The sequence below is a fragment of the Pantherophis guttatus genome, chromosome 13 (genome assembly GCF_059756535.1).
Source record: "Pantherophis guttatus breed Tessera chromosome 13, ASM5975653v1, whole genome shotgun sequence".
NCBI lineage: Eukaryota > Metazoa > Chordata > Lepidosauria > Squamata > Colubridae > Pantherophis > Pantherophis guttatus.
The window spans coordinates 1,637,943-1,652,586 of record NC_142075.1 but is presented as its reverse complement, the minus strand read 5'-3'; the positions used below and the strand labels follow the sequence as shown (position 1 = coordinate 1,652,586).

The window sequence follows — 14,644 nt, the reverse complement described above, 5'->3', positions numbered from 1 at the left end:
CGGCTCCAGTCCCAGTGAGGGGAGCATCCGCCTGCCTGTTGAGGGCTTTTTCGCCCTCCGGAACATCAGGGCAGGGCTGGACGGCTCCGCGGGAGATGGGGCGATGGGCCTGGCTGCAACAGCTGTTTCCGGTGTCGGGGGAAATGGAGGCCAAGGCATCCTGCGGCGGGCGGCGTTTGTTCGGCGGCGGCTTGAGGTGGCCCCCACCGCTCCCTATAGCCCTCTAGATCCCTGGGGCGCTCTTTTCCGGCGTTTTCGGGGCTCCGGTATGCCTTGGAAGCTTGGGGTGCCTGATTACGGGCTGACGACGGCGGCGGCGGCGGCGGCGGTGGCAATGGCTGACATGGACCGGCCGGCCAGAAGAACAACAGGCAGCAGGTTGATGGGGGAGAAGCTGACAGCCTCACCCCTAGAATTACCATCTGGCTCACAGTTGATTTTTACTGTGATGGGGTGTTTTAGAACAAAGCTGTGTCTGGGGGTTGTGGAGATTGGGGCTGGAGAGGCAGGAGGCTGACCATGGTTTGGTTGGTTGGTCGCCTCGGGTGGCCTCTCCTCCCCCCCTTTCCCCCAGGTATGGGTGGGTGTTGGCCTCAATGGCCAACCACCCCTGGATTGGACTTTCCTGTCTTGCTACTCCTACTCTCACCTCAAAGAAGATCTTGTGCCCATGGGTCTATTATCATCTTTATTAACATCTTTATTATTACCATCGTTATTAACATCTACACTTTGGACACTCTGGACCCCTTATTATGCTCCACTCACGCCCTCACTGCTAGGAGAGACTGTGCACCATTTGAGAGAGCTGAGGGATTTTCCACATCCCAACGGAGAGGATAGAACTTTGCTCCCATTAACTTTCTAACGGGACCGGCCGTCATGAGAGGATGGTTGGCCATTAACCTCTGTTGGAGAAAAAGAACTTTGGACCTTCTCCCTGTCGTGAGAGGACAGTGGAGTCCAGCCCTATAAATGGACATTTTATGACCTTTATGCTCAGTTATCCCTTGGACTATGACAGATTCCTGGACTGGCTTTTCTTTTCCCATCTTTGGTTCGGTTGATGCTCCAAAAAACCGACCTTCTTGCGCTGCGAGACTCCCCCCTCTCGCAGGCCTGGCCCTCCACGTTATCGAGGGCCTATCTTGATGACGGGCTTTGGGACCCCGAGAGATGGCATGCAGCAAAGAGGGGGCTGAGGGGTTTTTTAGCTAAATTTTTAAGGAAAATTTTAAGGGGACCCGGGAGGGAGGGAGGGGGTTGTAAAAGTGGACCTGGGGGGGTCCAGATAGCGACTGCACGGGATGATGGGTTAATTAGCTGCAGCAGAGGGGTCGCGAAAGGAAATTTAACCGGGGGACAGGGGGACGATAGAAAGGGCTGTGTAATTGAAATCATGAGTGGGAGGGGCAGGTATGACGGGCGCAGGGGGTCATATCAAGTGTCGGGAGTGCGCACACGCTGTCTCCGAGCGATTGCGCACTCCGGCCCCCAATGCGTGACTCGTGTCCTGGGTTGTGTAGAGCCTCATGCCCAGGGTCTGCGGCTGATGTTATGTAATGCCAGGTCAGTGGTTAATAAGGCCTCCCTCATCTGTGATCTTATTTCGGAGGGGGGTGCAGACCTGGCAGGTATTACGGAGACCTGGTTGGGCCAAGAGGGGGGGGTCCCCCTCGTAGAGATGTGCCCGCCAGGTTTCCGTGCATTTCATCAGCCAAGGGCCCAGGGGAGGGGTGGGGGAGTGGCGGTGATCATTAGGGAGAGTCTTTATCCGAGGGAGACCACTGTTCCTCAGATAGCCGGATGTGAGTCCCTTTATGTGAAGTGGGGCCGTGGGGTGCAGATGGGTCTGCTGACTACGTACCTGGCTCCCTGCCACGTGGCAGCAACCCTGCCCGAGCTACTCGACGTCATTGCCGGGGTGGCGGTCGATACCCCCAGACTTATTGTCATGGGGGACTTCAACCTCCCATCCACAGGTGGGGCGTCAGAGGTGACTCGGGAGTTCATGGCTTCCATGACGGCCTTGGACCTGACCCAGTTAGTTCAAGGCCCCACTCACATAGGGGGACACACTCTGGACCTGATTTTTATCTCTGGTCAGTGGTTGAATGATCTTGGTAGAGGGGACCTAGACATCAAACCCTTGTCATGGACAGATCATTCGCTCCTTCACTTAGACTTTCCTACCGCTTTCCCCCGCCGCAGGGAGACGGAACCAACCAGATGGTTCCGTCCCAGGCGCCTGATGGATCCCGAAAGGTTCCTGACGGAGCTTGGGCCGTTTCCTGAGACTCTAACACACGACTCGACTGAAGAACTGGTGGCCGCCTGGGAAAGGGCGGCCGCTGGAGCTTTGGACCGCGTCGTGCCTTTGCGGCCTCTGACCCGATGCCGATCTCAATTAGCTCCTTGGTTCTCTGAGGAGCTGAGAGAGATGAAGCGTCGGAAAAGACGCCTAGAGAGCATTTGGAGGACTAGTCAATCCGATTCTGACCGGACACAGGTGAGGTCTTATATCAAGACCTACCTAGTGGCGATAAAAGCGGCAAAATCTAACCATTTTTCCGCTCTTATCGCATCTGCAGAGAACCGCCCAGCTGCCCTGTTTAGGGTGACCCACTCCCTTCTTCGGGGGGGAGTACGGGAAGATCCCTTGCAGGGTCGTGCTGAGGATTTTGTGCAGTTCCTGCATGATAAAGTCGCTTGGATTCGGGATGGCTTGAACTCCGATTGGATGAGTCCACGGGAGGAGACCGGGGCAGGTCTTGAGAATGTTATCTGGGAGGAGTTTGATCCTGTGACTCCCGAGGATGTGGACAGAGTTCTGGGTAAGATTAGTGCCGCCACGTGTTTATTGGACCCGTGTCCCTCCTGGTTGGTACTGGCCTCCCGGGAGGTTACACGAGGCTGGCTCCAGGGGATTATAGGTGCTTCTCTGAGTGAGGGTGACTTTCCTGCCGCCTTGAAAGAGGCGGTGGTGAGGCCCCTCCTCAAGAAGCCTTCCCTGGACCCGGCTGAATTAGCTAACTATCGTCCAGTCTCCAACCTTCGTTTTGTGGCGAAGGTTGTTGAGAGCGTGGTGGCACGACAACTTTCCCGACACCTGGATGAAGCTATCTATCTAGACCCGTACCAGTCGGGCTTCAGGCGGGGGTACAGCACAGAAACGGCATTGGTCGCGTTGGTGGATGATCTCTGGAGGGCTCGGGACAGGGGTTGCTCCTCTGTCCTAGTCCTATTAGATCTCTCAGCGGCTTTTGATACCATCGACCATGGTATCATGCTGCAGCGGTTGAGGGGGTTAGGAATAGGGGGCACCGTTTTGCGGTGGTTCTCCTCCTTCCTCTCCGACCGCTCGCAGTTTGTGTTGGCAGGGGGACAGAGGTCGACCTCGAGGCGTCTCACATGGGGGGTGCCGCAAGGGTCAGTCCTCTCGCCCCTCCTGTTCAATATTTATGTGAAGCCGCTGGGTGAGATCATCCGTGGTTTTGGGGTGAAGTGCCATCTGTACGCTGATGATACTCAGCTGTACATCTCCACCCCAGACCACCCCAACGATGCCCTTGATGTGATGTCTCGCTGCCTGGAGGCCGTGCGGGTCTGGATGGGGAAGAACTTGCTCAGACTCAACCCCTCCAAGACCGAGTGGCTGTGGCTTCCGGCGCCCCGATATAGTCAGCAGGTGCCATCGCTAACTATTGGGGGTGAATCTCTGCCCCCCACAGAGAGGGCTCGCAATCTGGGTGTCCTTCTGGATGCACGGCTGTCTTTAGAAGAGCATATGACGGCCGTGGCCAGGGGGGCCTTTTATCAGGTTCGCCTGATTCACCAGTTGCAGCCCTTTCTGGATCGGGAAGCCCTACGCACGGTCACTCATGCCCTTGTTACTTCCCGGTTGGACTATTGTAATGCTCTCTACATGGGGCTCCCCTTGAAGAGCACTCGGAGGCTCCAACTGGTCCAGAATGCAGCCGCGCGGGTGGTTATGGGCGCAACTCGTTGTGCCCATGTGACACCCCTCCTGCGCGAGCTGCACTGGCTCCCAGTGGTCTTCCGGGTGCGATTCAAGGTGTTAGTTACCACCTTTAAAGCACTCCATGGCATAGGACCCGGGTACCTCCGAGACCGTCTTCTGCCACCAATAGCCTCCCACCGACCAGTCCGTTCCCACAGGGAGGGTCTCCTCAGGGTGCCGTCAACCAAGTTATGTCGACTGGCGACGCCCAGAGGGAGGGCCTTCTCTGTGGGAGCCCCAGCCCTGTGGAACGAACTGCCCCCGGAAATTCGTAAGATCTCCGACCTCCGGGCGTTTCGCTGCGCACTGAAGACCCTGTTGTTCCGCCAGGCCGGACTAACAACACAATAGTTTTTAAATTGGGATATTTAAATTTATTGGGGTTTTAAATCTGAGCCACTTTATTTAATTATTTTAAATTTTATATTGTTGTTTTCTTTGTGTTTTTAAACAGGCTGTACACCGCCCTGAGTCCTTCGGGAGAAGGGCGGTATAGAAATAAAATTATTATTATTATTAATTATTATTTTGGGGGGAATTTCTTTCAATGTTAAAACCTCCTGCCCCTGCACTTGAAGTTTATTTTTAAAAGTGACTTGTAGGATTTCATTGTGTAGTCTCCTTGTTGTAAAATAAACTACACTGGTAGATGTTTCTGTCTGGCCACCCATGAATTGACACAATAAATTTTGTCAATTTGCCATTCAAAATTTGCTTTTTGATCTCCCATTATCTGTGCAAATGCTTCTGAAAAGATCTCTCTCAAATTCTCATGCTTATTTTCCTTGAGGCCTCTTATTCTCAGAGCAAATTCCATGTCTCTATATTGTATCATCACATCAGCCTCTGCTCTTTCCATCTTGTCCTGGATCTCCCCCATTTTATTTTCCAAGTTCTCATTAGACTGCTTAATTTCTTCCACTTTTTCATCTATTGCTTCAATATGTCCTGCCAACCCTTGTACTGCCATGATATTATCTTCTCTAATTTCTTGGTTTCGTTTTTGAATAGTCTCTTTGACTTGAGCTATCTCTTCAGCAACCTCTCGAGTTTGCTCCTGAAACATTGAAGCATTTTTTTTTTCTGTAACAGAGGCTTGTGTTTTGAGGGCTTCTTGCAACATTTCAAATCTTAATATTGTTGGTTCCATTGGAACAGAGAGAGATTGCAATCTGGACGTTTGAGCTGGCGAAGTCCCAACACTTTTGGGGACAATAGCTTTAATTTGTTTTGAAGCCATTTTTAGTTTCCAATTTAAATTTAATCAGCTGCCAGAACAATAAATCCACCAAATCCAGAAATCAGTCTTTAAATAATATCAATCCTTTTTTAAAAAATCACTGCTATAATCTTTGATCTTCTCCTTTTTTTTAAAGCACAAATCTCTAATTTTGAACAGGGGCTGCCAACACTAAAAGAAACTTCCTTTTTAACTTTCGCTTTCACACCCCATTAAAGCTTAATCGCCATCTTGGTTTCACTTTCTCCCCTTAATAAGTCAGAAGGAAGTAATACACATTTGGAGTTAAAGTTCAGTACTTGCAGATCTAATCTCTCCTGAGTTTGCTCAGCCTGCTTCCAAATGATGTTTATTCCAAGCGTTGTTTGCAGGGGTGGTCGCGGTGTCTTCTTCTGCTTAAAGCAGAAACGTCCCGGATCCGGAGCTCTGTTGGGCTTCCAGGGAGCTCTCACCCTTCGAGCCCCAGAATTGTTCCTGGGGCTCCTTGGGGAGCTCTACCTACGCCCATCTGCTCTCTTCCTCTCCTTTTCCCGGGGAGAAAGTTTCCAAGCCTCTAGACAGCTGATTTGCGCTGTTCTAGCGGCTTTACGAGATCGCAGGGCTGGCGCTCAAGAAAAGAGCATCCTCAGTGCCTGAGGTGCCACCGGAAGGCTTTAGCCGCATTTGTTAAGCAAATCACTGCACTTAAGTGAATTGTACAGTCGTTAAGTGAATCTGGCTTCCTCCGTTGATTTCGTCAGCTGGAAGCCAGCTGGGAAGGTTGCAACTGGTGATCACATGACCCTGGGACAGGGCAATTGTCATGAATACATGCCAGTGGCCAAATGCCCGAATTCTGGTCATATGACAATGGTAATACTATAGTGGTAATAAATGTGAAAATGGTCATCAATCACTTTTTTCAGTGTGGTTGCATCTGAATGGCTGATGTTGGAGAAAGACCATCCTATTCAGGAGGACCACTAAAGCGGGGAATTAAACTGGACTCCTTACATAAAGACAGGAAGGCAAGGTCTGACACCCCCCCCCCACTTCCTAATCTTTAGTCTTTCCCAGGCAGAAGCTGCCAGTCTGGGAAAATTCCTGTGAAGTAGGCATAGTACAATAGAATAGCTAGTTTGGACTCTACCATGAGGGTCTAGTTGTTCATGCCTGACACTTTCTGCCAAGGGTTCCTGTGGAAGATGTTTGCCTCCTGCTCAGTCTCTGCCAACTGCCTGGCCACAAGAAAGCGCACAAGCTAACTGTCGGTCAAGACTGGGACATCTTCACCAGGAAGACTCGGGAACTCAACTGATTCAGATTCTGTGTAGTTTGATCTCTTCCTCTCCTTCCCGAAAGCAAAACAATTGTGTGTCCATGGATTGCTCTGCAAAGCCATTAGGGAGGGAAGCGTATTCCCAGATGCAGAGAGGCTTGTATCTTTGTCATTGTCATATGACTTTACCAGGTTTGCATTTCAATCTGCCCTCAAGGCAAGCCCGATCATTAAAAACAGTGTTCCACCTTTAAGCAGTTAGAGGAAGCTTAAACAATTTGCTCCACAAGCTGAAACTGTTGCAGAGAAGCACAGAAAGGCCTCAAATCCATTCATTTCTGAGAAGGATTTAGACACACTTTCATGTGGCTGTTATGGAAGCTTCCTTCCCAAAAGGTTGTGATTTTCCATAGATTCGGGAAATGCCCCCCCTCCTTTCAGACTGAAGGGAGACTCAGGTGCCAAAGCCAGAGGAGTCCTGAACAGGCATCTTGAACATGAGCCTTATCCCAAATGGACCTTCACTCATCACCCTCTGGTTTCCATGCCACATCCACCTAATCCCCATCAGAGGATAACCATGGACTGCAGCAAAATCACTTGGCTAAACCAGGTCATTAAGCCATGTACACTGGGGCTGCCAATCACTGGGAGGTCAGGTTGGGAAGAGGCAAGGAGGAGGAACAGGTGTGTTCTGTCCCCCTTCCCCACACAGGCAAACACACAACCAGGCATGCCTGCCAAGATTTTATTAAGCAATCAGACTAGAAACCCTTGCAGATAAGAGTTTTGGCAGTAAACTGCGAAATGCCTGCCAAGTCAGTTTTCACTCACAGTCAGCAAGAGAGAGTTTCTCCTCAGTCCGGTTCAGTAGCAAAAAGTAATCCCCGAAGCCAGAATTGGCCAAGGTCCAATCCAAATATGCCCAAGCCAAATTTTAGGTAACGCGATGTGACTCTCAGATTTTTAACTTTGACCGTCACAAAGCCTGAAGAGCAATCACACCCACTTTTATTCCTTGTGGGGTGTGGCTCAGTGACTCAGCTCAATCTCTGGCCCTCCCATGCCTCTTTCGTTGCTGCGCACGCTTCTCCCTCCGACGCTGCCTGGGATCAAGCCAGGATTCATCATCCTCGTTCCCTATCTGTTGTTGTTCCGATATGCTTTCCTCCGGGCATATCCCAGGCTGTTCCTCTTGGCCTTCGGATGGAACCTGAGGCACTGCCAGAGAGGAAGGTCCTGGAGAGGGAGGTCTTATCAGTTCCCCCCCTTCACCTTCTGAGTCCTCTTCCTCTGTTAGGACAGGCTCCGGAGTCGGGGTCACAACAAGGTGGCTCAGATCAAGCAGCTTGATGCCAGGTGGCTCTTTCTCCCTTGGGAGTCAGCTCTTCAAGTGACACTCAAACCAAATTGCTCTTTCTGCAGAGACGTCTTATAGCACCACCCAAATCCCGTGTTACCAGGAGGAAGGACCCCCAGAGAAATGAGAAAAGGCCTCATCACCTTCTCCTGAACAGAGATCTGGAAATCCAGGGCAACTTGCTCCCTGCCAGCTCAAGAGTACAGCTTTGCTTACAGTTGTCATTGAATGCAAAAGATGTTAAATTTAACGCCCAGTTGTTCTTTCAAAGGCTCAGACCAAACACATGACTCTTGCCTGCAGGATGGGCCACCCCAAAAGGATCAGGAGCTTCACAACAAGAGCTACAAAACACAAGATTACAGTGCAACTGTCAAGATTGAATTGCTTTGCTTCTCGAAGTTGAAGTGCTTTTCAACTTGCCAATGAACCGGGGAGAGGGAAGGGAAAATGGAATGTGGAGAATGGATGCAGAGATCATGAGAGCATGGAAGCCATCAAGGTCACCGCTGCAGGTGCTTGAGAAAGAGATGGACTGTTCCCATAACAGAAGGACGTTTCATAATTGGATTATGTGATCACCCAGGGTGGGGAGAAGGGAATTGTTTAACTGGGCAAGCATTTGCGTGGGAAAACCAGAGCTGGTACCAACATGGTGTATCCAATGAAGTTTTACTTCTTCCGAGAGTGTTTCCTTGTTTTGGATTCATTAGTTGGACGGTTGACAGCAACCTGTAATTTTTGCCCAGTACCAGAAAAAAAAAAAACGTGAGAAAATATCCTTTTAAACCACACCAGTGACCAAATTCTTTTGACAAACCCTAATCCAAAGCACTACATATATTGTACCTCACAGAGTGCAATACATTACTTTGTTCTCCTGCTTATGTGGAATTACAAAACAGTCAAGTTGGAGACGGCCATCAAATCTAACCTTCTGCTCATTCAGGAATCCAAACTAAAGCACCCCCAGCGAATGAGAGCCCACACCTCCCAGGCTGTGCTTATCTGTCAAAGTATGTCGTTTGTTTTTTTTAGTTAGAATCTGTACTCTTGTGATTTTTCTCTGTAATGTTGTGTCCTGCCAGAGAGAATGTAAGACCAGTCTTGGTCTTCTGTGTGTGACACCCTTTCAGGTAGCTAGCTCACTGAGGCCAGCTCCCATTGCCAAGTCGCTTCTGCCAACTCACCACCACCAAGTTGCTGCAGGACAACTTCACATGGGCGGCTGGAAGAAGAAAATGTTTCACTTCTCATCCAAGAAACTTGTTCATTTCTAACTCAGAGCTAAGCTAGAACTCAAGAAGCTTCTTGGATGAGAAGTGAAATGTTTAAAAAAAAAACCCAAGAAAGTCCGGTTACCTTTTGGAAAAGCACCTTTGAGACAATAACTTGAATGACTGAGAATCTCCACAGAGACTCACACACACATTGTTACAGTATATACATTGTTGAAATCCACACCATTCCCACCATCAGTTAAGGAAGTTACCAGATCAGAATATGAGACAAGATTAGTTTGGCAATATTTCTTTATGACAAATCCAGGCTGACTTTGGTAATTACCATATTTTTGGACTATAAGATGCACCGGAGTATAAGACGCACCAGGATTTCAAAGAGGTAAACAAGGAAAAAAAATGTTTTCCCTCCCTGGCCTCCAGGAGCACTCTGCAGGCCTCCCAAACCCTCTGCACGTCCAGTTTTTATGAAAAATGGGCCCATTTTTCTCAAAAACAGGATGCGCAGAGGGTTTGGGAGGCTTGCAGAGTGCTCCTGGGGGCTGGGGAAGGCAAAAACGTGACGTGTTGGGGGTTTGGAAGTCCAAAAATGGGGCCTGTAGAGAGTTTGGGAGGCCTGTAGAGTGCTCCTGGGGGCTTGGGAGCGCAAAACGGACGTTGACTTACCTGAACGTCCCTTTTGGGAGTGCTGCGACCACTGTCCATAGCTGGGAGTCCACTTCAGATCTTGACAGTAACTGAGTGAGAGCTGATCAAACTGTCCCTGTTAAGACACGCCTCCAGTCCCATCATCCTCCAGTCTATCACGAAGACACAGCAAGAATCCACAGTGAACCACCACGGAAAAGCCACGGGAAAGAAGTCTCCAGTCCGGAATGAAGGCAGACAGTCTAAAGGAAGCTGAAACACCAGAACATTAACATAAAAAAACAGGGTGGGAAATGGACAGTGGTCGCAGCACTCCCAAAAGGGACGTTCAGGTAAGTCAACGTCTGTTTTCCAGAGTGCTGCTCCCACTGTCCATAGCTGGGACATACCCAAGCTCAGAGCTCTAGGGCGGGAGACTGGCTGCCCCCGAACCCTTGTCCAAAATCACACTCTGCAGGACCCGTCGACCAAAGGACGCGTCCGACGAGGTGTATGAATCAATCTTATAGTGGCGTATAAACTGTGACACCGATGACCATGTGGCCGCGCAGCAGATGTCTTCCACCGAGGCCTGAGTCGCCCACGCAGCAGAAGTGGCCGCGCTGCAGGTGGAGTGCGGCAGAATGCGTCCTGGAACAGGCTTTGCTGACAATTCATACGCCAAGGAGATACACGCCTTGAGCCACCTGCCGACCGTGGCTGCGGATATCTTCTGGCCCATGGAGGCCGGGTGAAATGAAACCAGCAATGCCTCCGTCCGACGAAAAGTGGCGGTCCGGCGGATGTATATACGAAGCGCCTGTTTAATGTCTAACTTATGCCATCGTCGTTCGGTAGAGTTCCGTGGAGACGGGCAGAAGTCTGGTAAGGAGAGTTCTTGAGTCCGGTGAAAGAGAGAATTCACCTTTGGGACAAACGTAGGATCAAGTCTCAGAGTCACCACGCTATCCCTGAAAAGGCAAAGGTCCTCACGGATCGAAAGGGCCGAGAGCTCTGACACCCTCCTGGCAGAGGTGACAGCTAACAGGAACGCCACCTTAAGCGACAAGTGTTTCAGAGACGACGTCACCAGAGGTTCAAACGGGGAAGATGTCAGAGCCTGGAGGACAAGAGGCAGGTCCCAGGTAGGGTATCTGTGTACCTGAGGTGGGCTCAAGTTCGTAGCACCATGCAGAAAACCTCTGATAAGGGGATGGTGCACAAGAGAGTCATAGGGGGGACACTTCAGGATGGTGGATAAGGCCGCTGTTTGACGCCTCAACGTAGCTGGGGCCAGACCTTTTTTTAAGCCCCTCATGTAGAAACTCCAAAATTTCCTCCACCTTCGCCGAGGAGGGGTCCACATGCTTCACGGCTCCCCAAGCGCAGAAGGCCCTCCAGGAAGCTTCATAAATACGGCACGTGGATGGCCGTCTGGCCGCCTGTATAACTTGAACAACGCCGTCTGACAAGTGGGCCTTTTTCAGGATGACGCGTTCAAATGCCAGATGGCCAAGTGGAGCCATTGGGGCTCCGGGTGACGAACGGCCCCTTGGTGAAGCGATATTAGGTGATCTGAAATCAACCAGGGCGGCCCGACGGAGAGAGATACTAGATCGGCGTACCAGGCCCTGCGAGGCCAATTGGGTGCCACCAGAAGCAGCTCCGCCTTCTCCGAGAACAGTTTCCGCACGGCCCGTGAGAGAAGTGGAATGGGCGGGAAGGCGTAGAGAAGACCCTTCGGCCAATGACACCTTAGAGTGTCCCAATCCTCCGCCGACGGGTCCGGATAACGGGACACAAAGCGAGGCAGTTGAGCATTTCTTCGAGTGGCGAACAGGTCTATCACCGGCGTTCCGAACCAGTGACAAATCTCGCGAAACAGAGGGGGATGAAGCTGCCACTCCGCTGGGTCGATTTGTTCCCGGCTGAGCCAGTCGGCCTGTACATTGTCCACCCCCGAAATGTGGTCCGCCTTTATCGATCGCAGGTGACGCTCCACCCAGCTGAAAAGATGTTCCGCTTCAAACATTAGCGTCTTGCATCTCGTGCCCCCTTCCTTGTTTATGTGCGCTTTTGCTGATGTATTGTCCATAAGGATCAGTACGTGGCGGTCCTCCACTGACCTCTGAAAGCGCAGAAGTGCCAACCTGACCGCTCGCAGCTCGAGCAGGTTTATGCTGCAGAGGCGTTCTACAGGAGACCACTGACCTTGAGCCACAAGGTTGCCGAGATGAGCCCCCCAGCCCCGAAGGCTGGCGTCCGATGTTAAGGTAAGTCTCTTCGGTTCCAGGAAGTCGCAGCCCCGGAGGATCACTCGAGACGTCCACCAGGTCAGAGAGAGACAGACTTGAGGAAGAAGGTACACCTTGCGACTCGAGGACGAGCTGCCCGATCTCTAGAACGGGAGAAGGAACCACTGTAATGCACGGGAGTGTCTGCGTGCCCACGGAACGATGTTGTAGCAAGACACCATTTTTCCGAGTAGTTGTGCGAGGAGGACCAGTGGAACCTTCTCCAGGTCCTGAATGTGAAGGACCAGATCTATGATGCTCTGAGATCTGTCTGTAGACAGGAAAACTTGCCCTTTGACGGAGTCTATTAGCGCCCCCAGGTGAACTAGTCTTGTGGACGGGACCAAGTGACTTTTGTCTAGGTTTATCGAAAAACCGTGGCATTGGAAGGCTTCCAGTACGAGACCCCTTGATTGGGAGACGACGAGAGTATCAGGACATCGTCTAGATAACACATTACACGCACTGGCCGCTGTCGTAGGGAGGCCGCCACCACTGCTACCAGCTTCGTGAAAATGCGTGGCGCGGAGGACAGGCCAAATGGCATCGCTCGATATTGGAGGTGTTGGCCGGCATATTCGAATCTCAGAAACTGTCGGTGGGACGGATGCACTGGGACGTGCAAGTACGCCTCCCTCAGGTCCACAGACTGAAGCAAGTCTCTGCGTCTGACCCCTGCCAGAATCGACCGGAGAGAGTGCATTTTGAACCTGCGGTACAGGACTGACAGGTTCAATGTTTTTAAGTTTAGGATGCCCCTCCAGCCCCCCGAACTTTTGGGAACCAGGAAGAAGGTCGAGTAAAACCTGATCTGTGTTGATCTGACGGGACTGGTTCTATTGCCTCGATGTGAAGGAGGTGGGCAATTTCCCGTAGCATTAGCTGGTGGCGGTCCGGGGAGGCCGGCACCGGGCAGGATACAAAACGAGCTGGTGGGGGTCCCACAAATTCGATAGAAACGCCGGAGGAGACAGTGCGCAGGATCCAAGGGTCTGCTGTCGAACGGGCCCATTGGTGATGGAATAATTGAAGTCGGCCGCCAATAGAACCCATCAGGAGCGAGTCATTTTCCTCTACGGGATTGTCTGTAATTGGTGCCACGAAAGGGGCGCTTAGATTGCTGTTGGAATCTGCCCCGTTCACGAAAGGCGTCTCGTCCCTGTGAACGATCTGGACCAGAGAAGTAGGGTCTGCATGAGGAAAAACCGCTAGAGGCCTGGGGGGGTCGAAAGGACTGCCGTTGACCATATGGTGAGAACTGTCTCTCTGAACGTCTGAAGGAGGAGGGCAGTACCTTCCGCTTGTCATGGTCCTCTATCAGGAGGGGCTCCAATGCGGGTCCAAATAGGAAGGGGGCCTTGTAGGGCGCGGACGCCAGTCGCCATTTGGCCTTAAGATCCGCCCTCCAATGGCGGAGCCAGAACATGCGCCGGGAAGAGACTGTAGACGCTAAGGCACGGGATGCAAATTTTAGCGAATTTAGCGAAGCATCCGGCGAGTACTCGGTGGCGGCCACAATTTTATTTATATCTTAATGTATTCTAGTCTCGTCCGGAGGCAGACGCTGTTGAAGTTGTTTTAGCCATATGAGCGATGCTCTATTAAAGAATGAAGTTGCAGTTGCAGTCCTGATCGCCCAGGATACAGCCTGATGCGATTTGTGAAAGGCAAGTTCCGCCCTACGGTCTTCCGCTTTCAAGCCATCCAGTGAGTCAGTCGAGACGACAGAACCCGACGTTAAGGCTGCCACCGGAGCATCCACTGCTGGAAGCGCCAAAAGGTCGTCCAATTCCGGAGAGGCGCAATACAACTTCTTGTCAATCGTACTGGGCGAGGTGAGAGATCCCGGCTGACCCCAGGGTGCCTGCAACACATCCAGAAATAGCTTGGGACAGGGAATGAAATCCTTGTCAGGTTTAGAGGAGAGGAACAGAGCATCATGAGGACCTGTAGGGGCCGACTGACTGGACGAAGCAACCTCCGGAGAAGTTAGGTTAGTAGTCAGGCGAGCCTTATGCAGAAGAGACTTAAACATGGAGGGGCGAAAAAGTCCCGAGAAGGCTGGATTGTCTGGAGGCAATTCATCATCCTCAGAGAGATCAAGGTCCTCCGGGAACTCTTCACCATGGTCCGATTCGGCCTGAAGGTTGGTAGAAGCTGTAGCCCGTGCATGACTGGATGATGCATGGTGTTGATGTTGCGAAGGCTGCCCAGACAGCGGCTGCAGTGGCAATTGAGTGGCCTGTTGAGAACCAGCCGCAAGGAAAGACGAAAAGGCCGAGGAAAGAAAGGTCTGAAAGTCTAATGGAGCCACAACGGGAGTGCCTTCCGGCCCACGGAGGCCCGCAGCTGTCGGGGTGAACGAAGCCTCAGGCAAACTGGGGGGAGGCCTCTGTGGACAGGCCAACCCCGCTGCAGAGACGTCCGGTAGGGATTGCGAGACCCTTTTGGACCGACCAAGGGACTGGGCCGGTTGCACTGTCTCTTGCATCTCTCTGACAGGTGAGGAGGCAGGAGATTCCGATGAAGAGGAGATCTCCGCCATAGCAGATGAGGCAGCAGCTTGTGGGGGACCGCTGTCCAGGCCCACTTCAGTTAAGGCC

General features: G+C 51.7%; 1 protein-coding gene across 38 annotated transcripts in view; it reads right to left on the bottom strand.

Annotated features, from left to right (window-relative positions):
* LOC117676249 (transducin-like enhancer protein 3) overlaps positions 1-14,644 on the bottom strand; it is an 85,098-nt gene that overhangs the window by 41,354 nt on the left and 29,100 nt on the right. Inside the window, exon 1 of one of the 38 annotated variants that reach the window (XM_087877809.1) lies at positions 9,787-10,020. The exons of 36 other annotated variants lie outside the window; for them this stretch is intronic. In XM_087877809.1, the coding sequence (XP_087733935.1) occupies positions 9,787-9,825 (39 nt within the window). In that variant the 5' untranslated portion in view covers positions 9,826-10,020. Of the gene's footprint in view, positions 1-9,786; positions 10,021-14,644 lie in introns of those variants that run through there. One more of the 38 variants, XM_034435636.3, reaches the window with a different exon arrangement.